Source organism: Dipodomys merriami, unplaced genomic scaffold, assembly GCF_024711535.1.
Source record: "Dipodomys merriami isolate MVZ:Mamm:240054 unplaced genomic scaffold, mDipMer1.0.p SCAF_2, whole genome shotgun sequence".
In the NCBI taxonomy this organism is placed as follows: Eukaryota; Metazoa; Chordata; class Mammalia; order Rodentia; family Heteromyidae; genus Dipodomys; species Dipodomys merriami.
Genome location: NW_027203381.1, coordinates 122469121 through 122492510, shown reverse-complemented (window position 1 = coordinate 122492510; position 23390 = coordinate 122469121). Strand labels below are relative to the sequence as shown.

The 23390-nt window shown below is 46.0% G+C and overlaps 1 protein-coding gene across 8 annotated transcripts in view; it reads right to left on the bottom strand.

Moving 5' to 3' along the window:
* Pcnt (pericentrin) overlaps positions 1 to 23390 on the bottom strand; it is a 108783-nt gene that overhangs the window by 81044 nt on the left and 4349 nt on the right. For all 8 annotated transcript variants that reach the window (XR_011373589.1, XM_070030881.1, XM_070030882.1 and 5 more), the window contains 6 exons: positions 20590 to 20688; positions 19845 to 20100; positions 17206 to 17261; positions 7135 to 7309; positions 6503 to 6639; positions 1754 to 1865 (listed from right to left, as the gene is read on the bottom strand). Coding sequence is in view for 7 of the 8 variants with exons in the window: in XM_070030881.1 (XP_069886982.1) it covers positions 1754 to 1865; positions 6503 to 6639; positions 7135 to 7309; positions 17206 to 17261; positions 19845 to 20100; positions 20590 to 20688 (835 nt within the window). In the remaining variant the exon portion in view is untranslated. The remainder of the gene's footprint in view (positions 1 to 1753; positions 1866 to 6502; positions 6640 to 7134; positions 7310 to 17205; positions 17262 to 19844; positions 20101 to 20589; positions 20689 to 23390) is intronic.

The following is a 23390-nucleotide window of genomic DNA, read 5'->3' as shown; positions in this document are numbered from 1 at the left end:
AATGTGACAGGGAAGTGGGCGTATAGGACAGTAGGGAGACTACAAGCCTTCATTCCGTAATCAATCACAAGGAACTGGATCGTGCTACAAGTCCAAAGAATCCGGAAGTGGATTTGGGATAACACATGGCTGCTAACATCTGCATCTCAGCTGTGGGAGGTGCTGAAAACCTGGATAACCCATCTCAAACTTTTTGTGAGCTTATAACCATGTGTTCTGAGATCACCAAGTTACTTGGTAACTTGCTTCCAGTAACAAAAAAAATCAACATAGACCACACATGGCCCAAATGATGCTGCCAGCTAGACTATGGAACCACTAGTAACGGGGACAGAGCTGCTCTGTCAACCACAGAGGTTTTAGGTCAAAGTTCTTTGTCTGGGTCCTCAGATAAGGGGTGGAATCCAATGACGATCCATGTCTAGACCACATATAGAAGCAGCTCTGCCTCTGGCTCCCTCAGCTTATCTCTTCTCCAGCCATCAGTGACATACAGACCCCTGAGGAAAAACAAGCTAACCCCACCTGGTCAAAAACAGAGCTCAGGTCCACAAATTAGAGATCAGGCCTCGTGTCCTATCACATGACAAAGGGCAACTGCCAACAGGTGGTTTCTAGTCCTTTCTATTAACTGCTCCTTGATATAAACCACATTTAACCTCAGGAACAAACCAGCAACAGACTTAAAAGGCTGCTTACAAATGATCACCAGAAAAAGGTCTCACAGTTCAGTGCCAAGCTCCTGTGACCTTGGCTATTGGTGGCATAAACTAGGCTTGTTCTCTGCCCGACTTGGAGGGGCCATGTCATCCAGAAACACAGAGATTTTACTGACATAAAAGTGGGACCTGAGCCGGGCGCAGGTGGCTCACACCTGTAATCCTAGCTACTCAGGAGGCTGAGATCTGAGAATCGAGGTTCAAAGCCAGCCCGGGCAGGAAAGACGGTGAAACTCCTATCTCCAATAAACCACTAGAAAACCGGAAGTGGCGCTGTAGCTCAAGTTGTAGAGCGCTCGCCTTGAGCTGAAGAGCTGAGGGACAGCGCCCAGGCCCAGAGTTCAAGCCCCATGACCAGACCAAAAAAAAAAAAAAAAAAGTGGTATACCTGAGGCTTGCAGAATAAGGAGCTCAGACTTAAGGAGCAGAGGGCTAAATGGAATTGCATCAGCAGAAGTGGCCACAGCTGCTAGGCCCTGGCAACTTGGGCATCCACCACCCTTCAAGAGTCAGATAGCACCTGTCCCAAAGCAGCTCCCAGAATCTGCCTGGCAGTAAACACCAGCAGGAATGCCTACTGAGAACACTTGGGTGGCACTCACTGTGTCTGCAAGTAGACACTGAGCACCCTTGGTACGTCACCCGATACGTGACTGAAAAACCAGGCCCGACAAGTTAGGGTTAGAATATAGTCATACAACTGATGGTGAGTCAGTACACTCACAGACTAAACCAAGGTGCTTTCAATACATCATCTCCATCCTAAAACAATACACATCAATCTTCAAGATACAAAACAAAGTAGACTTTTTTGTGAATGGTGTAACTATTACATTATAGTTTGGGGCTTAAAAAATTAGAAACAAGATGACTACAGCTATGGGTGTTGCTCAGAGGCAGAGGGCTTCCTAGCATGAGCTAGGACCTGGATTTCACATTAGCATGATAAAAAAAAAAATTAAGATGTGGCTCAAGTGGTAGAGTGCTCGCCTAATAAACACAAGGATCTGAATTTCCCACACAATATTCCTCACCATTCAGTTCCTCTCTGTTGATTCTCACAGACTCGAGCTGGGACCACAGATGCCTAATTTCTTCTTGTGATTGGGCCTTCAGGTTTTCGTAGGATGCCTGAAGATTCTCTAACTGTGGAAGAACAAAGTGTCTACATGAGAGTCCAAGATGAAGGCAGGGCAGTGCTTTCATGGCTCTATGCTACTGCTTCTATTTCTCTGGAACACCTCAGGGCCTTGCATCTGACAAGCAGGAATAGAGCATATGTAGGTTAAGAGATCAGATATCAAGCCTGAGGCTCAGAAAAAAGAAACAACCATCAGAAGGAAGGAACATAAACAGCTTGACGCTTAAGAGGCCAAGATCAGAGCCAGTGAGCTCAATGGCATACACAAGCCTTCTCAAGCACTTAGGAGGCTGAGATAGGAGATCATTCCAGCCTAGGAATTTGGGGACTGCCTAGGTGACATAGTTATGACCCCCATCTCAAATAGTAGGGCTTGGAAGGTAGCTCAGTGGTAGAGTGCTTGCCTTGCATGCATGAGGCCCTGGGTTCGATTCTTTAGCACCACATAAACAGAAAAAACCAGAAGTGGTGCTATGGCTCAAGTGGTAGAACTCTAACCTTGAGCTGAAGAGCTGAGGGACAGACCCAGGCCCAGAGTTCAATCCCCACAACCAAAAAAAAAAAAAAAAAAGAAAAGAAAAAAGTAAGCTGGGCACCAGTGGTTCACACCTATAATCCTAGCTACTCAGGAAACTAAGATCTGAGGATCACACTTTGAATCCAGGCCGGGCAGGAAAGTCTTTGAGACTCTTATTTCCAATTATCCACCAAAAAGATAGCAGTGGGGCTTTGATTCAAGTGGTAAAGCACCAGTACCCTTGAGCAATAAAGCTAGAGGAGAGTGCCCTGGCCTGAGTCCAGGCCCTAGAACCAGCACACACAAAAAGAAAAAGGTAATAGTAACTTTTGGGTTTGTTCACAATGCAACTTGAGCTAGAACATGACCACGGAACAGCCTGGTTGACTGCTTGCTGGTGTCAGTTACAGCTGTGCCATTCTCCTGAATCAAGCTATGCTATGGGCAGTGACATCTGAGTGGGCCCACACAGAGCAGAGCGTGGTCACAGTAACAAATCGCTAATGGATCCACAGCAAGCTTAGTGAACTGGATTCTACTTGACATTAATGTTGAGCTGCCTCAAAGCAGCAGGGGTCCACAGAACTTATAACTCTCACAGTAAGGGGGCTCCTCTTTTATATGTTCTTACGTTTGATAAAAAGCATGTTCTGAGTGTAGAAGCTCTCGCCTATAATCCTAGCTACCCAGAGGCTGAGATCTGAGGATTGAGGTTTACAGACAAATCAACAAGACTCTTATCTCCACTCAACCAGAAAAATGCTAGAATTCTAGAGGCATGGCTCAAGTAGTAGAGCACCAGTCATAAATGAAAAAGAGAGTGCCAGGCCCTTTGTCCCAAGCCTCCAACCTGGTGCACATGTATACATACATGTGCATGCACATGCATGCATGCACGCACGCTCACACACACACAGAGGCAGCAGGTTCTCTTATACTTTATACTACACACTACTACATCCTGTCATCTAGAGTCAACATCTAGGGCCAGTCTTGGAGGTTCACATCTATGATCTCAGCTACTCCAGACAAAATAAAAATCTCAATTCAAGGCCAGCCTTGGGGGACGAAGAGTTATCAATGCCCTCCCTCACTCCCTCAAAAAAAAAACCTTGGGGGCTGGGAAGGTGGCTCAGTGGTAGAGCGCTTGCCTTACATGCATGAGGTCTTGGGTTCTATTCCTCAGCACCACATAAGCAAAAAGAAAAAAAGCCAGAAGTGGCGCTGTGGCTCAAGAGGTAGAGCGCTAGCCTTGAGTTGAAGAGCTGAGGGACAGTGCCCAGGCCCAGAGTTCAGGCCCCACAACCGGACCCCCAAAAAAAAAACCTTGGTAAGGTAGCATGTGTATTCCAGTTACCCAAAAAGCAGAAATATACTGGGCATCAGTGGCTCACGCCTGTAATCCTAGCTACTCAGGAGGCTGAGATCTGAGGATCACGGTTCAAAGCCAGCCTGAGTAGAAAAGACCCCATGGGACTCTTATCTCCAATTAACCACTCCAAAACCAGACGTGACACTGTAGCTCAAGTGGTAGAGTTCTACCTTGAGCACAAAGAGGCTCAGGGATAGATAGCACAGGTGCCTAAGCCCCACAACCAACAACAACAACAAAAGGCAGAAATAGGAGGATGTTGGTCTAAAGCTGGCTTTAGAGCAAAAGCATGAGACCTTACCTAAAACAAACAAACAAAAACTAAAGCAGGCTAGGCATAGTAGCTTTGCGGTAATCCCAGCTACTTGGGGGGCAACAACCAGGAAGACCAGTTTGAGGCCAATCCAGTCAAAATGTTAGTGAGACTCTATCTCAACAAGTAAGCTGGGCTATGCTGGGCTATGATTCCAGATAGATGGAAGCCACAGGGAAGAGAACTATAGTTCAAGACTGGCCCTAGGCAAAAACTCCAGATCCCATCCAAAAAATAACTAAAACAAAAAAGGTCCCTGACAAAAAAAGGTCTAGGATGTGGCTGGCTCAAATGGTAGAGTGCTTGCCTGATAAACACAAGGCCCTGTGTTCAAACTCCAAAACTGTGCCTCTTGGAAAAAAAAGTCTACAAGAGAACACCTCGATAAGCTGGGCCCTGTCATGGGACTCTCAAATTTTAGACACTGAAGACCACACAATGATGTCACCAGGACCAAGGCGGAGGTGGAGCTTGGGTCAGACTAATAACACCCTCCTATGACACCTCCTATAACATCTGTGCACCGCCTGGGCCCTCCAGGACCAGCGAGTGGCTGCCCAAGCAGGACCCTGGGCAGGCACTTTCCAGCAGGCTCTGCCTCTGCAAACTTTTCAACATGTTATGGAAAGGGGAAGAAACAAACCACTGCACGGGTGTTATCCATAGAGGGGTTAGTCCTCCTTCTTCCCACAAATCCCTGCTCGGCTCAGTGCTCCTCATCAAGCAAGGACTTGTCCTTGTGACTGTCAGTGGGGAGGTTTCAGTGCAGGGTCAGAGCCTGGCCAGGAGGGAAGGGCCAACAGACACACATGCTTCACTGTCTCTCTTCTCACAGCCTCATGGTAACTGGAAGATATGAAGCATCACAGCCTCTCTGGGATCTGGCCCAACCTACTTTCAGGAGCTGGCACAGAGTTGTTCTCAGCTCCGTCGGTAAGAGCATGATGGAAGGGTCTAAGGTCACAGAGGATGTGAAATACCACAGCTTGGCCTCTGCACAAGAGGCCACAGACCCCAGTGCCCCAGGGTACCCAGCAGGTCTCCCAGGCCCCAGGACTGGACACTTGGGCTTCTCAGGCCTCAGGCATGTAATTCCAACTTCTGTCTTATTCTGTTTTCTTCTTTCAAATTTCTTTTTTTGGGGGGGCATGGGCGCTGTCCCTCAGCTCTTCAGCTCAAGGCTAGTGCTCTACCACTTGAGCCACAGTGTCACTTCCGGCTTTTTTCTTTTTGCTTATGTGGTGCTGAGGAATCGAACCCAGGGCCTCATGCATGCAAGGCAAGCGTTCTACCACTAAGCCACCTTCCCAGCCCCTTCTTTCAAATTTCTTAAGCTGATAGTTTGATTCTTGGTTTAGTAATAAAAGCACTTGAGACCTGAGTAGAACTTGTTTGGTATGTGTAGTACTTTACTAGAAAACAATCTTGAATGCACAAGCAGCATAAATATTTTTAAATTATTTTTTATTTTTGGAATTCTTATTCATTAAATTGTGATCACAGAAAGTGCTCTTACACTCCTAGTATTTGGAATTTTTGTAAATGTCTTGGGAGTGCTTATAAAGAATACATATCAGAGCCAGGCACCAGTGGCTCATGTCTATAATCCTGGTTACTCAGGAGCTGAGAGCTGAGGATCATGGGTCAAAGCCAGCCTGCGCAGGAAGTCTGTGAGACTCTTATCTCCAATTAACCACCAGAAAACTGAAAGTGGTGCTGTGGTTCAAGTGGTAGAGTGCTAGCCTTGAGCTGCAGAACTCAGGGACAGGGCCCAGACCCAGAGTTCAAGCCCCACAACCGGACCCCAAAAAAAAAAAAAAGCCAGGTAAGAGTGCAAGGTCCAATTGCAAACCCCAGTACCAGCACAGGGGAAAAAAGAAAAAAAAAAAGGCTTTTTTTTCCTGAAAGCATTATGGTTTGAAGTTAGGGCACCTTGTACTTGCTAGGTAATTGCTCTATCACTTGAGCCACATCTCAGTCCCAAGAATAAGCATTCTTAGTTTAAGACTTAATATATTAGTATATGAACCTCACATTATATATCCTTATATGGATCTGTACTAGAGTCTTGTCAAATTTAGTATTTCAGCCAGGCACTGTAGCTCACACTTATAATCCTACTCAGGAAGCTGAGATCAGAGAACTGCAATTAGAAGCCAGCACGGGAAGGAAAGTCTACTGCCTGAGACTTGTAATTCCACTTAACCACCAAGCTGGAAGCAGAACTGTGACTCAGGTGGTAGATCATAGACGAGCAAAAAAAGCTAAGGGTATGGCACCCAGATCCTGAGTTCAAGACCCAGGACTGGCACAAAAAAAATAAAATAGAAAATAGTACTTCAATTTCAGCAGTTAAAGAATACAAAATGGCTCAGTTCTAAAATGTTTAAAAACTTCCCTAATATACTAAATAATTAAAAATCAGTAAGTTCACACCTACCTCCAACTGTTTTTCTTTTTCCTTTTCTCTGAATTTCACCTCCAAGTCTTGCAAATACTGGCAGTGTTCCAGCTGCAAGTTTTCCTGTAACTTCTTGATGGCTGCCTGATGCTGAGCCTCTAGGTTCTTCAGAGAAACTAGAAAGCACCACAGATACCACCTAGTTAACAAGACACACATTCTTCCTTGGCGGCAGTACCAGTCAGCTCAACACAGAGCACACTGTCCCTGCCACAGACTCCCTTGGGTATCATCCTCATGACTGGAACATGCTAGGACAGGGTGCCAAAATAAGGGCACAACTGAGTCACAGTTAGCAGGCTCTATCCAAATGCCACCTCAGTCACCACTCTGCTCTCCTGGAGAGAAAGAGAAAACACACATATACATAGCCCCTGACCAACAGGGCTCACTATGGAGCACAGGGTCCCAAGGCATCCAAACAGAACAAGTACAATACTACTGTGCAAAAACTACCTTTGAAACAAAGGTCAGAAAGATTGGGGGACCTCATGAGGAGCCCTGTCCTACTCGGTTCTCCCTCTCTCAGTAACCCACACCAGAGAGACAATCTGAAGTGCAGCACAACTCTGTGTTTTCTCCAGATCTGCTTGTTGCAACCCAATGCTCACCTTCAGCTTGATTTTTGGCTTGAAAAATCTTTTCCATCTCAGCTCTCTGTTCCGCCAATTCTTTCTGAAATTGATTTTGCAAATCCTCCATTTCTGACCGGTGCTTTGCTGATAACTCTTTGCGTAGATTTTCTAAGCATAACTGTCTTTCAGATTCCCAGTCTTGCTTCAGGCTCTATTTAAAAAAAAAAAAAAAGTCTATACTTGGGAGGTAAAGAAAAAGGAGAAAACTGGAGACCAGCCCAGGCAAAAAGAGCCAGCCAGAGCCTGGCACTTGTGTAATTCTAGCTACTCAGGAAGCTGAGAGACCTGGAGGGTCAATGTTCAAAGCTAGCCAGCACAGAAAAGTCTGTGAGACTTATCTTCAGTTAAAAAGCACAAGATGGGTTGGGGGTATAGCTCAACTGATAGAGGACCAGCAGGTTCAAGTTCAAGGCTCTGAGTTCAAGCCCCACTACCAACACACTACACACACACACACTACACACACACACACTACACACACACACACACACACACACACACACACACACACACACACACACACACACACGTATGATAGCTCATGCTTATAATCCCAGCTTCTGGAGAAGCATATGTACAAGAATTGCTGTTCAAGATAAGCCCAGGAAAAAAGTATGAGACCCTATCTGAAAAACAACAACCATGGGCTGGGAAGGTGGATCAATGGTACAGCGCTTGCCTCGAATGCATGAGGCCCTGGGTTTGATTCCTCAGCATCAGATAAACAGAAAAAGCTGAAAGTGGTGCTGTAGCACAAGCGGTAAAGTGCTTGCCTTGAGCTGAAGAGCTGAGGGACAGTTCCCAGGCCCAGAGTTCAAGTCCCACAACTGACAAAAAAAAAAAAACCACACAACCAATTTAGAAAATGACTGATCAATATGATCAATAATTCATATCTGTGGTAAAGAAATTTTAATTGCGGGCTGGGAAGGTAGCTCAGCGGTAGAGTGCATGCCTTGCATGCATGAGGCCCTGGGTTCGATTCCTCAGCACCACATAAACAGAAAAACCTGGAAGTGGCGCTGTGGCTCCAGTGGTAGAGCACTAGCCTTGAGCTGAAGAGCTGAGACAGTGCCCAGACCCAGAGTGCAGGCCTCATGACCAGCAAAAAAAAAAAAAAAAAAAAGAAATTTTAATTGCACAGTCAGAAACCTAAAGTGGATAGTCACACCCAGCCTAAACTATAACTGAGAAAAATGGCTCTTGATGGCTGCTCCCCCAGTTGTTTGAAGAACAGACTCGAAGGACCATAAGGCAAACACCCAGAGGCAAGTACAACCGGTCTCTGAACCAAAGCATATGGTAAAGTGTGTCTCAAAAGCCCACAGAGCCACTCCCAGGTACCCATGGTGCTCCCACAGACCTCATCTCAGTGGCTGACCTCTGCCCTAATCATAGACAATAAATTATGAAAAATACATATATGTAACACTTACTTCATATAACCATGAAATGAATTCCCACCATCACAATTAAGGGACATGCTAAGTGTCAGTGGCTCACACCTATAATCGTAGGTACTTAGGTCCTAGCTGCCATCTGAGAATCATGGTTCAAAGCCAGCCTTGGCAAGAAAGTCCGTGCAACTCTTATCTCCAAAACACTACAAGTAGAGCTGTGGCTCATGTGGTACAGCAACAAACCTTGAGAGAAAAGACTAAAGAACAGTACTAAGGCCCTAAATTCAAGCCTCAGGGCAGATACACACACACGCACACACGCACGCACGCACGCACACACGCACGCACGCACGCATGTGCCAAAAGACAGGAGGGTGATCCTCAGTCCCAAACTGACCTCTTCCCTTGGCCAATGCCTGAACTCAACCAGGATGTAGACTTATCAGGACCCTCATAACACAGTGAGTCTGAGGGCCTTACCATGGTCCTGTAGATACCACCCCTCCTGACATCCAGGCACATCCAATCCACCTCATACCTCTGGCCATGTTCACTTCCCTCCACTAGAAACAAGTATATAGAACAGGTGCGTGTTCCAGGACATCACATGGAGATGACTGTTAGTTATATGTTATGCTAGTAAAACTAACGTAAAGGGCTGGGCAGGGGGGCTGGGAAGGTGGCTCAGTGGTAGAGCGCTTGCCTTGCATGCATGAGGCCCTGGGTTTGATTCCTCAGCACCACATAAGCAAAAAGAAAAAAAAAAAAAAAAAAGGGCTGGGCAGGTGGCTCAGTGGTAGAGTGCTTGCCTTGCATGCATGAGGCCCTGGGTTCAATTCCTCAGCACCACATAAGCAGAAAAAGCCGGAACTGGCACTGTGGCTCAAGTGGTAGAGCGCTTGCTTTGAGCTGAAGAGCTGAGGGACGGCACCCAGGCCCAGAGTTCAGGCCCCACGACTGGCCAAAAAAAAAAAAAAAAAAAAAAGAAACTAACGTAAAACCTCAAAACAAGTCTGCTAACAGATGTAGTTATCCGATACAAATAAAGGAGAGCACTATACATGTTACTATCTTCTTTTTGCAGTACTAGAATTTGAACTCAAGGCCTTACCTTGCCCCCAGCACTTTTTTATTTGCTTTTATTTTACTTTTAGCTAGGGTCTTTTTTGTCCAGGCACAGCCCTTCTACCAATGCCTGCTGAGATAGGCAACTTGGGATCACAAATGTAAAGCACCACCTCTGGCTTACTGGGTGAAATGGGATCTTGCCCAATTTTTGCCTGGGTTGGTCTCAAAATGCAATCCTCCCAGAATCTGAAAGACCCCCTCCCTAACCAACCAGGCCCTGAGCCTCCTTTTTTTTAGGGGAACAGAGTTTTGTATCTAACCACGCTATTTCTGGCTTCTGTAACATGCTTTGCTAAGAAAATTATATTACCCCCATATTCCCCCTTTTGATAACTAACCTCACCAGTTAATCAATAAGCCCACACACTACTAACTAACCCCACCCCGCAGTCAGCCCCCTGGTGTGAGCGAACGATTAGGCATCGACTCGGACAAAGGTCACTTCCTCATACCAAGGGCCGGAGACACACAACTCGGCACGTACACCGAGGGACCCCCTCGAACAGTGATTGGCCAAAACACATGATTTGTTTTAAAAGGATTGGCTGCCTGCGTGCAGACCAGGTTGTAACACTTTAAATTTACTGGCTGAAAAAGCGCGGGCACTCCTGTAACGGACAGAGGGGTCCCATAAAAGGACCATCCCCGGGACTGCTCGGGGTTCCCAGCCACTGACCCGAACCTTGCGGATCTCGAGGTCACGTGCACCTGGGAACCTGGGCATGCCCAAATAAAACCCTCTTGCCTTTTGCATCTGGTGTCGTCTGACTGGTGCTTGGGGCAGGGAGGTCCTGATATGGGGGACACCCGAAGTCGGGGGTCTTTCATCTTGGGGGCTCGTCCGGGATCGCCCCCTGACCCACTCCAGCTCGGACCCACCAGGAGGTAAGCCGGCCTTTGTCTTTGTCTCTGTCTGTCTGATGTTTGTCTCCGCGCAGCGTCTGTACTATTACGCGTAATAGCTCTGTATCTGGGCGGCTTGAGAAGGAGCTGACGAGCTCGGACTTCTCCCCCGCCACCCTGGGGGACGCCTCAGGGATTAGAGGGGCTCGATTTTTCGGAGCTCATGTCTGGAGGAAGGAGGGAACGTGGAATCTCTCTCCTTCCCGGGGAAAGGAGGGAACGTGGAATCTCTCTCCTTCCCGGGGATTTTGCTTCCCCGTCTGAAAATCTGCTTTCGGTTTGTGACCGGAGCCGCGCAGCGTTTGTCTTAACCTGTCCGTTTTTGGTTCTTTTTGTGTTCAGTGTTGGTTTAACTCTTGTTCTTTTTAACATGGGTCAGGCTGTTGTTACTCCTCTGTCTTTAACCCTAGACCACTGGAGAAGTAATCTCTCTCTTCCTGGCCACGCCCTGGAGTCCTACTCCAGGGTGACCTGGAGGAAGGAGGGAACGTGGAATCTCTCTCCTTCTCGGGGAAAGGAGGGAACGTGGAATCTCTCTCCTTCCCGGGGAGTTTAGCCGTGGTCGGCCACTCCCATCTGAAGTTGCTTTTTCTGTTTGGCGCCTGTCTGTTTTTGTCTGTTTCTGTTTAGTGTTAATTGTCTCTGTTGTCTGTTTTGTTGCCCTTAAAGGGATGGGGCAGCAACTAACAACCCCCCTTAAGTCTGACTATAGATCACTGGAAGTTACAGCCTAAGCCGAGATTGTCAGGTTTTGGGAACTTGCTTGTTTGTCAATTATGAAATTGCCACTGACCACCTGCGAGTGGCCCCAGTTAGATCTCAGCCTCAGGCCTTGGCTTAGGGGGTCTGAGCGTGGGGGAGAACCTGTCAGTCTGAGGGGACGGCCGCTAGGGACCTCTTTCCCTTGCCCCAAGATGACTGGGAATTCTCCTCTGCCTTGGAAGGCCCCTGGGTCAACGTCTGCAGGAATCTAAGAGAAAAATTTATCTGGAATGAGTAGAGGGGGTGTTGAGTCCCCTGGTAAGTGGTGAGATGTCGCCCCATTCACTGAGACCTGATTTTGTCTTTGTGACCACTTGTTTGTCTTGTTAACTTTAGTGTGTTTGTTTTATGTTTTCTGGGGTAGGAAAGTTCTGGGTGAGTGTGGCAGGCTCACCCAGCAGACTCTGGATTCAGCTTGCTGAGTGAGAACAGCACAGAGTTCCGGTAGGGATAAACTGGGGCCCATTAGTCCCCAACTCAGCCTTTGGTTCTTGTCTAGTTCTGTTTTAAAATTGGTACCAGTTTTAAATGTGGATCCTTGGTTTTTGTGTGTATCTGTGTTTTTGTTATTTATTTATTTAAACATCTCTGAGGGAATAAAAGTTCCAACTGGGCTTGGTCACAGACCTGCTATGCCCACCCTCCCTGCGGGGCATGGAAGGTTACTGGGCTAGTTTGGTTCCCTTCAAGCCTCAGGCTGCACCTTCTCCCAGTGGAGGCTGCTGGAGGACAGGCGAGAGCGTAAATTGGGTAAAATAAATAAATAAATAAATCAGGCCAGTTTTGTTTTAGGTGACTCCCTCCCCCAGCCCTCCTCCAACTCAGAAGAGATTCAAAAGCCTTGCTAACAAGCAAGCTCTGTGAAAATGAAGCCCAACAAAGGTACCTAGTTCTAAAAGAAATATTGTCTTAAATTTTTGTTTAAAAACTTTAGAAGGCGTACATACAACTGATTTTGATTTTTGCGCACTTTAAGATCTGTGTGAGTGTTTTGTGTGTGTCTGTGAACATGTTCAAAGATGAGAATTGTCAGCATGCTGTAACAATTGGGTGAGTTTAAATTTAAAATTCAAAAGATTATGAGGTTTGGACATTACCAAAAATTTTAAAGAATCTTCACATTGTTTTAAATGGCTTTTTAAAGATTCTTTAACTTGCAAATTAGAAAATCTGGTATTTTAAAAGCTAATATTTTAAAATGCATAAGTCTGTTTATACTGTAATCAAGTTATCTGGCTTAACAAAATGCGTTGGCAGTTTGGCATTTAATTCCTTTGGCTAAAATTTGGGGAAAAATAATAAAAATTTAAATGTAAAAGTTAGTTTAACACTGTCAAAGATGTTACCTGTTCTGTCTGTCTAAAACTGTGTATTTCATTCGAGAACCAAGAGAAGAGACAGGGGGAAAAACTTAGAAGCCAACAGAAGACCTATCTTTAGGGGTAAGGGGTGAACAAGCAGAAGTGCAGTTCAGCTGGTCATGCATGGTGGGACAGGCCCTGGGAGGAGTCCACCCATGGTAAGGCAAGCTGGCACAAACGCAGTTCATCTAACCCTAAAGAGTCGGATTGGGTGTGTGCCTGCCTATTCCATAGGAGGGGCCAAGTGGCCCATCGTTGTTCTGTCTCTTTTCCCTGAGGATAGCCACTGAAAACATGATTAAAATGAGTGATGTGATGATCTGATTAGTATTGCTAAAACTTCCCCTTGGATGTGTTAACATTAAAATTAGGAAGGCCTTAAAAAGAGGGTTAAAAAGTTATTTGTATAATGTGACTTGCTTTTAATGTTTACAATTAGGATGTTTTTAAAAGTCATAAAGACGCTAAGTCTAACTTTTTGGTTCAGTTATGATGATTGTTATTTTCTCATTAAGGAAAAATTGTCATCTGAGTTTAAAAATCTTAATGTATGTCTGTTTTAAAACAAGAAGCCAAGAGGCAATGAGTGACACTTGGCCTCAAGATTTCAAGGGATCTTTTCAAAACGCAAATAATAACTAAAGTATAAAATAAAGGTGATTAATAAGAGGTTTAAAAAAATAGGGAATGGATTTTTGGATATAAAGTTTAAATGTAAAATTGTTCTTGACATTGGCCTCAATGTGCACAAAGGAAAAATTAGGATTACCAAAATAATTGCTATTCTAGTTTGCTCTTATAGGTTTTTCGAGTTTCCAGCAAAGTCCAGAGCAAAGCACAGAGGATTCCTATAGTTTGTCAGATGTAACTTTGACTCTTAATAAGTTTCAGGTAAGAGCATGCTTAAAAGCTACTTCTATGTTGACCACCTTGTTGCTTTCAATTGGAGTAAAGTGGCCTTTTATAAGACTCATTGATCTGCAAACTGGTTCAAAGCCAGCCCGGGCAGAAAAAGGTCCCTGTGAGACTGTCACCTCTACTCAGCCAGCAGAGTGCTGAAAGAGCAAGCAGAGATGCTTTGGGACTCACAGTGGCAGAGTACTAGCCCTGGACTGAAGAGTTAAGGGACAGCATTCAAGCCCCGAGTCTGGGACTCAAAGTGGCAGAGTGCTAGCCTTGAGCTGTAGAGCTGAGGGACAGTGCTCAGGCCCCGAGTTCAAGTCCAGCAACCAGCTAAGGAAAATGCCAATGAGGCATTTATCCAGTGTAGAGAAGACACTCCTGGGACAAAAACAATGGAGGAACATCCAGAGGCAGTAAGCCACTGCTTGGATGGCAGAAATGTCAGATCCTAGAGTCATTTGTGCGTGGCCCTTCAAAACTGATCAGAGCCGGGAGGTCATAGGAAGATAGTTTGGAAGCATGCCTAATGTTCATGACTACCTTGTAAGGGACAGGAACTTGCCAGTCCTCTGTGATAGTAAAAAAGTTAATGTTATAAAATATGGGGGGTAGTTTAAATCTTAACCCCTTTATGTGCCAAAAGCTCTAATTGGCAGTAATATTGAGCTGACACCAGTTACATGAAATTCATCTTCTCAGGAAAAAGTTTGTAAACCTGAGAGTGCGTTTCTATTGATATCTGTCTAAAGGCCTGCAAAGGTAACTCAGGCATTGTGTTAGGGTCACTAGAGATCACATTCCTAAGTCATCCAGAAAGATGCTTTTACAAACCAGAGTGCTAAACAAGCTACACTGCTATAGCTGGAGAAAAGGTCTGTGCAGTTGTCAAAAGTTAAATATTGTTCTTAATGACATCTAACCCTGATGGCCTCTTTGTAAAATAGGCTAAGGTTATAGGCTCCTGGCTAGGTAAGATCAACGCCCCTAAAGTCAGCTTGAAGAAGTTACAGAAGATGGACCTTCGCCCTTCTACCCCCATTTTAAGATCAAGGGTCCAGAGTCAGTTTTGGAAAAATGAGGCAAAATAGATAAAATAATTTTTTAAAAAGGGCATAAAAAATAGTGTTAACTCTTGTAGGTGTGCAAGGTGTGGAGACTGCATTTGTCAGAGATGGTTACAAGACTAAGCCTTCTGTGTGTATTTACTAAAATATCTGGATAGTAAAAAGTTGTGATTTTGGTAAATTGTCCTGAGCTATTGTTTAAAAGATCTTAAAAACCAGCAGGATCAAAGCCTGCCAAGCCTATGCAATGTATCCTTAACCAGTCTGTGTAGGAATTTACAGCCGAGCATGAGGTGTGACAGTCCCTTGGAGCCACTGAGAGATCCTGCTGTTGCTGCTGCTGCTGCTGTTACGGTTGCTGCTGCTGCTGCATACCCTAATGGGTAAAGTTCAACGACGGCCTGACAGTCACTTGGAGGAACTCCTGCTTGATTCCATCACCTGAGTCTGCTTCCTGGTTGACTGCTGCTAAATCTAAGATCTTGTGGGACATTCTTTTGGGTGATATCCAGAAACCCTCTCTTCCCACAGTGGATATTGGGGACAAGGATATCACTGGCTTGCTTGTCTTAGGCACTTCAGTGCATAATGACTGGAAATCCACTCTATGGTCACAGCCTAGTTTGGCTCTGGTATGGTAATAACCTGAGTGTGTTATCAATGGAGGTAATACTCTTAGCCTTAAAATCTAGCAAGCTTCTGCATCACAGTGGTGCCTTAAGGCTGTTCTAAGATAAAGGTTCTGCAAGCCAAAGGAAAATTGGGTTTGTAACACTGGAATTACCCCGTGTGTGTCAGCAGCCATTTTTAACCCAACTAGGGATTATTGTGTACTAGTGCAAATTTGGCCCCGCATCACCTACCATCCCGATGAATTTGTCCTCCAGTATTTCGAGAACCCTGTATACAGGGACAACAGAGAACCTGTAACTCTCTCCCTAGCTGTTCTTTTGGGCCTTGGAGGAATAATGGCCGGAATCGCCACAGGAACCACAGCCCTGATGAAGGCAGATCAATACATGCTCCTACATCAGGCTGTAAATAAAGACTTAAAGACCCTAGAAAAGTCTGTCCGGGCGTTGACAGACTCCATAAGCTCCTTAGCTGAGGTAGTCCTCCAAAATCGAAGGGGGTTAGACTTGCTTTTTCTAAAGGAAGGGGGCCTATGTGCAGCCTTAAAAGAAGAGTGTTGTTTTTACGCTAACAAAACAGGAGTAATAATCGAGACCCTAGACAAACTCAAAGAGAGGCTAGATAAAAGAAAGCGGGAATTTGAGTCCCAACAGAGCTGGTATGAAGGATTATGGAACAAGTCTCCTGGTTCACTACCCTATTATCCTCCTTAATGGGACCACTTATACTACTAATGCTAATCCTTACTTTAGGCCCTTGCATTGTGAACCGCTTGATACAATTTGTAAAAGACTGCCTATCGGTAGTACAGGCCCTAGTTTTGACCCAACAATATCAAGCCCTCAGACAACAGGGAACTGGTAGTTAAAATAAAAAAAAGGACAAAGCCTCTAAGGTTAGAGGCACTAACAAAAGAAATGGGGGAATGAAAGACCCCCTCCCTAACCAACCAGGCCCTGAGCCTCCTTTTTTTTAGGGGAACAGAGTTTTGTATCTAACCACGCTATTTCTGGCTTCTGTAACATGCTTTGCTAAGAAAATTATATTACCCCCATATTCCCCCTTTTGATAACTAACCTCACCAGTTAATCAATAAGCCCACACACTACTAACTAACCCCACCCCGCAGTCAGCCCCCTGGTGTGAGCGAACGATTAGGCATCGACTCGGACAAAGGTCACTTCCTCATACCAAGGGCCGGAGACACACAACTCGGCACGTACACCGAGGGACCCCCTCGAACAGTGATTGGCCAAAACACATGATTTGTTTTAAAAGGATTGGCTGCCTGCGTGCAGACCAGGTTGTAACACTTTAAATTTACTGGCTGAAAAAGCGTGGGCACTCCTGTAACGGACAGAGGGGTCCCATAAAAGGACCATCCCCGGGACTGCTCGGGGTTCCCAGCCACTGACCCGAACCTTGCGGATCTCGAGGTCATGTGCACCTGGGAACCTGGGCATGCCCAAATAAAACCCTCTTGCCTTTTGCATCTGTTGTCGTCTGACTGCTGCTTGGGGCAGGGAGGTCCTGATATGGGGGACACCCGAAGTCGGGGGTCTTTCAAATCCACCTCCCAAGTAGCTGGGAATATAGGCACAAACCACTATATCTGGAAATGGCACTATGGCTCAAAGTGGTAGAACACTAACCTTGAGCAAAAAGAGCTTGGGGACAGCACCCAAGCCCTGAGTTCAAGGCCCACGACTAGAAGACAAAAAAAAAGGTCCAAATCACTACACCTAACAATGTATCAATTTGCTTTCTGTCAGTAACAATAGTTCCAATAACCCTGTAATGGATTTTGCATCAAAATAAGGGGTATTTCAGTGGGGTATAATAAGAAAGGAAAACAGTGTACACACAGAACTGCATTACTGATCAGCCACACACCTCCATCATCTGGACATTTTTCTCCATTTCTGACCGTAACTTCTCCTTCAGCTCAGCTGCAAAACAAACATAACAAGTAGTTCAGACCAGAGTCTCTACCTACCCTGTAACCTGCTCTCCCCGCAATAACCATGGACAATTGGAATGCTCACAGCAGGCAGGACTTTAAGAAGATATCTGGCTTAAGTAAACAACTTACACCTAAACAAAAGACTGAGATTTCCAGCTAAGCAGGACCTCCTAAAAGACCAGGTAAAGAGCTGGGTACCAGTGACTCAGCCTATAATCCTAGTTACTCAGTAGGCTGAGATCTGAGGATCACAGTTCAAAGCCAGCCCAAGCAGAAAATTCCACAAGCCTCTGGGGGTTTTTTGTTTTTGTTTTTGGTCAGTCATGGGGCTTGAACTCTGGGCCTGGGCGCTGTCTCTCAGCTCTTCAGCTCAAGGCTAGCACTCTACCACTTGAGTCACAGCACCACTTCCACTTTTCCAGTGGTTTACTGGAGATAAAGAGTCTCATGGACTTTCCTGCCTGGGCAGGCTTTGAGCATGATCCTCAGAGCTCAGCCTCCTGAGTAGCAAGGATGATAGGCATGAGCCACCAGTACCTGGCCCAGGAAACCCTTTATAGCACCCAGGCCCTGAGTTCAAGCCAAGGACTGGCACACACACACACACACACACACACACACACACACACACACACACACACACACACACACACACACACACACACACACACACACACACACACACACACACACACACACACACACACACACACCCCTCCAAACCTGCATGACACTTCTCACTAGCACTGCAGGGCTCTTCAGCTCAGGTTCCTGCTGTACCAGGCAGGGGAGGGGCTTTACAGGAACTGCTATAGCTAACAACACACTGTATCCATTTGTCATGTGGAAACTTGACAGGCAAACAATAGGTTCAACCAGCCTAAATTAAGCCCTATTCAAGAGCAAGTTTGCCCTTGGCTAACCTTGGACTGCACTGCGGGGATGCCTACATAACTGGCAAACACACCAAAAGTCATGAAACTATTCTTTTAAACAGGCAGGTGATATGCCATATTCTCAATAAAGTTGAAACTTAATATAGAATGCACACAAAAGAATTTTCTTTTTTTGTTTTTGCTGGTCGTGGGGCCTGAACTCTGGGCCTGGGCGCTGTCCCTCAGCTCTTCAGCTGTAGACTAGCGCTCTACCACTTGAGCCTCAGCCCCACGTCCAGCTTTTTCTGCTTATGTGGTGCTGAGGAATGGAACTCAGGGCCTTATGCATGCGAGGCAAGCACTCTACCACTGAGCCACGTTCCCAGCCCCATTTTTCAAAACAGGGCTGGGAAGGTGGCTCAGTGGTAGAGTGCTTGCCTCGCATGCATGAGGTCCTGGGTTCGATTCCTCAGCACCACATAAACAGAAAAGGCCAGAAGTGACGCTGTGGCTCAAGTGGTAGGCCACTAGCCTTGAGCTGAAGAACTGAGGGACAGTGCCCAGGCCCAGAGTTCAGGCCCCACGACTGGCAAATAAATAAATAAATAAATAAATAAATAGCATGCATTAGGCTGCCCTAGTAATACATGTCTGTAATACCAGCACTTGGAAAGCAGGTGGATCACAAGTTTGAAGCCAGCCTGAGTGGGCTTCACTAGGAGACTTTGCCCTCAGAAAAATAAAACAACAACAACAAAGCATGTATTAGTCATAAAGAACTCAGTGTATGCCAAGAATTACCAAATCTAAAAGGAGAGTAGGAGCCAGGACGGGTGGCTAAACACCTATAATCCTATTTACTCAGGAGGCTGAGTTGGAAAAATCATGGTTCCAAGCCAGTCTACACAGGAAAGCCCATGAGACGCTTATGTCCAATTAACCACCAAAAAGCCGGAAGTGGAGCGGTGGCGCAGGTGGCAGAGTGCCAGCCTTGGGCAGACAAAGCTAAGGGATACCACCCTGGTCTTAAGTTCAAGCCCTAGGACTAGCACAAAAAAAGTGCAGGTCAGCCAGTGGGCAACACTGTTGACCAGAAGAATGACAGTCCACTGGGCACAAGACAGGGTCAGTGTCCAGGGGCATCTGGGTTGGGCTGACAAAGCCAATAGACAAGTAGTCTACTGAAGATGTTGTTGGATAAACTTCCAGGCAAATGAAGCCAGTCCAATGGAGGCTGGATTCTGGATAAAGATGCACAGAAAAAAAACCACAGCTGACCTAGCATACAGAGCTTCACAGTCAGGGCACCACTAAATCGTGTCCAGAATGAACAGACATACAAGCCTGAACACCGCCCAGCACAGCACAGCCTAGCAGCAGGGTGTACCTGGCCAAGCTTCCTTGTGCTTCTAGAGAGCCCAGACACTGCTATGGATGGGACTGTCTGATTCCACAAGGACAGAAACAGGAAAGTGGGGTTAGAATCATGGCTCGGTTGGTAGAGCACTAGCTAATGAGTGAAAGTGTCAGATACTAAGTTGAGTCCTCATCTCAGACCAAGAAAGAAAGAAGCAAGGCAGGAATATTTACTTTGAAGGGGAAAATATTTAGAAAATAAGCTGGCAGCTTCTTAAGGAAGTCACTGCTTTCGAGCTGTAGCTAGTAAAGGTCCTTGTCCAGAGCTGGCTCAGTACCTGTCTCCTGCCCACAGCGGAGAAGCACTGCCTCCTTCTCCCGCGCATGCTGCTCCCTCACCAGCTCCAGTTCACACTGCTGCCGGTTCTGCAGCAGCGCCAGCTCCTGTGCCCGCCGGCCGTTGAGCATCTCCCGCAGTTCTGACAGAGCTGTCTCCTTCTCCTTCTGCAAGTTGGCCTGTGTCAGCTCCAGCTGTGCTGTGTGCATGTTGTTCAGGCTCAAGCGCAGTGCTTCCAACTCAAGGGTAGGCACTGTCTGCGGGCAGAAAAGCCAGGCCTGATGAAGGCCAGGCTTGGAACAGGGCAATACCAGGGAGCATAAGCCAGAAACTAACCAAGGGGCAGGGGAGAAATGTGACACAGGAGGGTGATGCCCACTCTCTACAGTACCATGTGTCCCCACACTAGTGGTTAATCAGGCAGCCTCTGCCAGCACCCACCCCTCCCTAAAACTTCTCTCATTAGATTGCAATTTGTAGCAAGTGTGGTCAGTGCATCTTTCACACAGTCTGGCATGTGCCAGACTCCTTGCCCTTCTATCTGCCCTGGGAAGGGCCTCAAACAGAATGGAAACAAAATAGAAGAGAAGGCAGCAAAGGCACAGCACCATTGTATATTCTCAGATGCATCTCCCCATCTGCAACCCTCCCTAGTTCCCAAGACCTGATGAATCATGGTGTGAATAATAGAGTATACTTTTCAAACTTGTGAGGGCTGAGAGCCCAGGCCAGGCCATGTGGATCACCTGAAGTGACTGCTGCTGCTGCTGCTGCTGCTGCTGCTGCTGCTGCTGGCCAGCCACATCCTTAGGTCCTCTCACCAGTTCATTATCTTGTTCTTGCTCCTAGGAAAAGAAAGCAAAGGATGTGGCCCAGAGAATTCACAGGAGCAAACTATCACTGGAAGAGGGGGCAACTGCCAATGACTATGAGGTTTCCTACTAGGGTCATGAAAACATCTGGAAGTAGATAGACAGGTGATGTGCAACACTATCCTGTCCTAAAATCTACTAGCATGTATTAAAGTGGTGAATCTGTCATTACAGGGAAGTGAATGGACCTAGAACAAATCAAGTGAGGTAAGCCAAGCTCAGAGACAAATGGTGCATGTATTCTCTCATGCTAGATCTAAAATACTCAAGGATATGATAAACTATACAGGACTCTAGGCATTCACATACAGTGAGATCAAAAGAGGATATTCTTAGGGGAGGAACAAAAAAGTGCAATGTCTATGTGCTTCTTATCTTATAAAATAATATTTATTGAATACAAGTTAATTTTAAGGTATGTAAACTATATTTACATTAAAAATTATGGAAAAACATCCAACATATTCTACAGTCCTGACACCAGCCAGCACATTAACATCCAAGCCTCTTTAGCCATAAGAAGTGAGAAGTGATACCAACAAGATAAAAAGCATGCATAAATTGACTGGGAAAGGCAACAAATGCTGAACCAACATGAGATGCAATTTTATTTATTTATTTATTTATTTATTTATTTATTTATTTATTTATTTTGCTAGTCTTGGGTTTCAACTCAGGGTCTGGGTGCTGTCCCTGAGCTTCTTTTGCTCAAGGCTAGTGCTTCACCACTTGAGCCATAGCCATAGTCATTGAAGATAAGAGTCTCAAGGACTTTCCTGCCCAGGCTCTCTTCGAATTGCGATCCTCAGATCTCAGCCTCCTGACTAGCTAAAATTACAGGCATGAACCACCAGTGCCTGGCTGAAGATATAACTTTCAAAGAAAATTTTACACCCACTAAATCAGCAAAAGTTGTTGCAAATACTATTGATTCTCAATGCCATTGAGAAAAAGCTAAGTAAGGGATAGTGCCAAGGTCCTGAATTAAAGCCAAAAATAAGTTCAACATTTTTCTTTCTTAAGAACCATTCCAGGGCTGGGAAGGTGGCTCAGTGGTAGAGCGCTTGCCTTGCATGCATGAGGCCCTGGGTTCGATTCCTCAGCACCACATAAGCGAAAAAGAAAAAAGCCAGAAGTGGCGCTGTGGCTCAAGTGGTAGAGTGCTAGCCTTGAGCTGAAGAGCTGAGGGACAGCGCCCAGGCCCAGAGTTCAGGCCCCACGACTGGACCCAAAAAAAAAAAAAGAAAAGAAAAGAAAAGAAAAAAAAGAACCATTCCAGCCGGGCGCCAGTGGCTCACACCTGTAATCCTAGCTACCCAGGAGGCTGAGATCTGAGGATCAGGGTTCAAAGCCAGCCTGGGCAGGAAAGTCCGTGAGACTCTTATCTCCGATGAACCACCAGAAAACCAAAGTGGTGCTGTGGATCAAGTGGTAGAGCACTCGCCTTGAGCTGAAGAGTGCAGGGACAGCGCCCAAGCCCAAAGTTCAAGCCCCATGACCAACCAAAAAAAAAAACATTCAAAGCCAGGTATGATAGTACACACCTGTGATCCCAGTTACTCAGGACACAGAGGAAAAAGGATCATAAATTCAAAGCCAGCCAAGGCAAATTAGCCAGACCTTATCTCACAAGTAAAAATATAAACAAAAGGATTGGGGGTATTCAAGTGATAGAGCACTCACCTAGCATGCTCTAGGCCCTGGATTCAATCCCTAGTACCAAAAAAAAAAAAAAAAAAAAAAAAAAGCTACCTTGACACCAAAACACAGAATACCTCTGTCTTAATATTCCCACCACAGGAACGCTTTAGCAAGCGATCTAAAGGAAAAGGAGCAGATACAGGCCTGTGTCTCACAGAGCTCCCACCAGGCTCCTGCTGTCCCTCTCTGACCTTGAAGCCAGTCTCTTAGGGCTTCCCTCAGGTAATACATTGCCCTACCAGCACATCAGACTCAAAACGAAGCTAACTCCCCTTCCTGCAGTAACTAGGGAACTGTGCTGGGGCAGTGTGCCTTGAAATGGCCATAGACCTCTAGAGAAAACTCACTGTGGAACCAATAGGGCAGGGAACTGATCTGGAGAGTTCTGATCTGATCACGTTCTTGGTCTCGGTCCCAGTCCTGTTCCCACCATCATGTCAATCACTAGTCCTGGTGTCTGTCCATCCTACAAGTCATTGTGGTTCCCATGGCTCTCTACCCACCTCCTCTCTTTGCTCTCTTTGATTCCACTGAGAGCCTTTCTGGCCCTGGTGATCACAACCAGCCCAGCAGAGCCCATATTGCTCTTCATTGCAGCCACTCTTGACAGGAACCAGATACCAGCCAGCGACTCAAAGCTCAGCACTAACCCAGTAGGCACCAGGTCAGGTGTCAGCATGACTCTAAAACTATACACACAATGCTTACCTGTCCATGAAGGCAATGAGTTAGAAACAAAATTTTTCATATTAGGAGGAAGAGAGTCAGGTACCATTGTGAAATCCATTTCAAGTGGAGCTTTCTCTCAGGAAAAGTCAGATGCCATCTTAGAAATGAAAGCACAATCTTCAAAACTGCTACAGAAATGAATGGAAATGACCTGAAATGCTCCTGAGGGATTCCTCACATACTTGATGGGACCTGAAGCTCAAAGGCCCTGGATACCAGGAGGAGCCACTTGGACACAGACATCT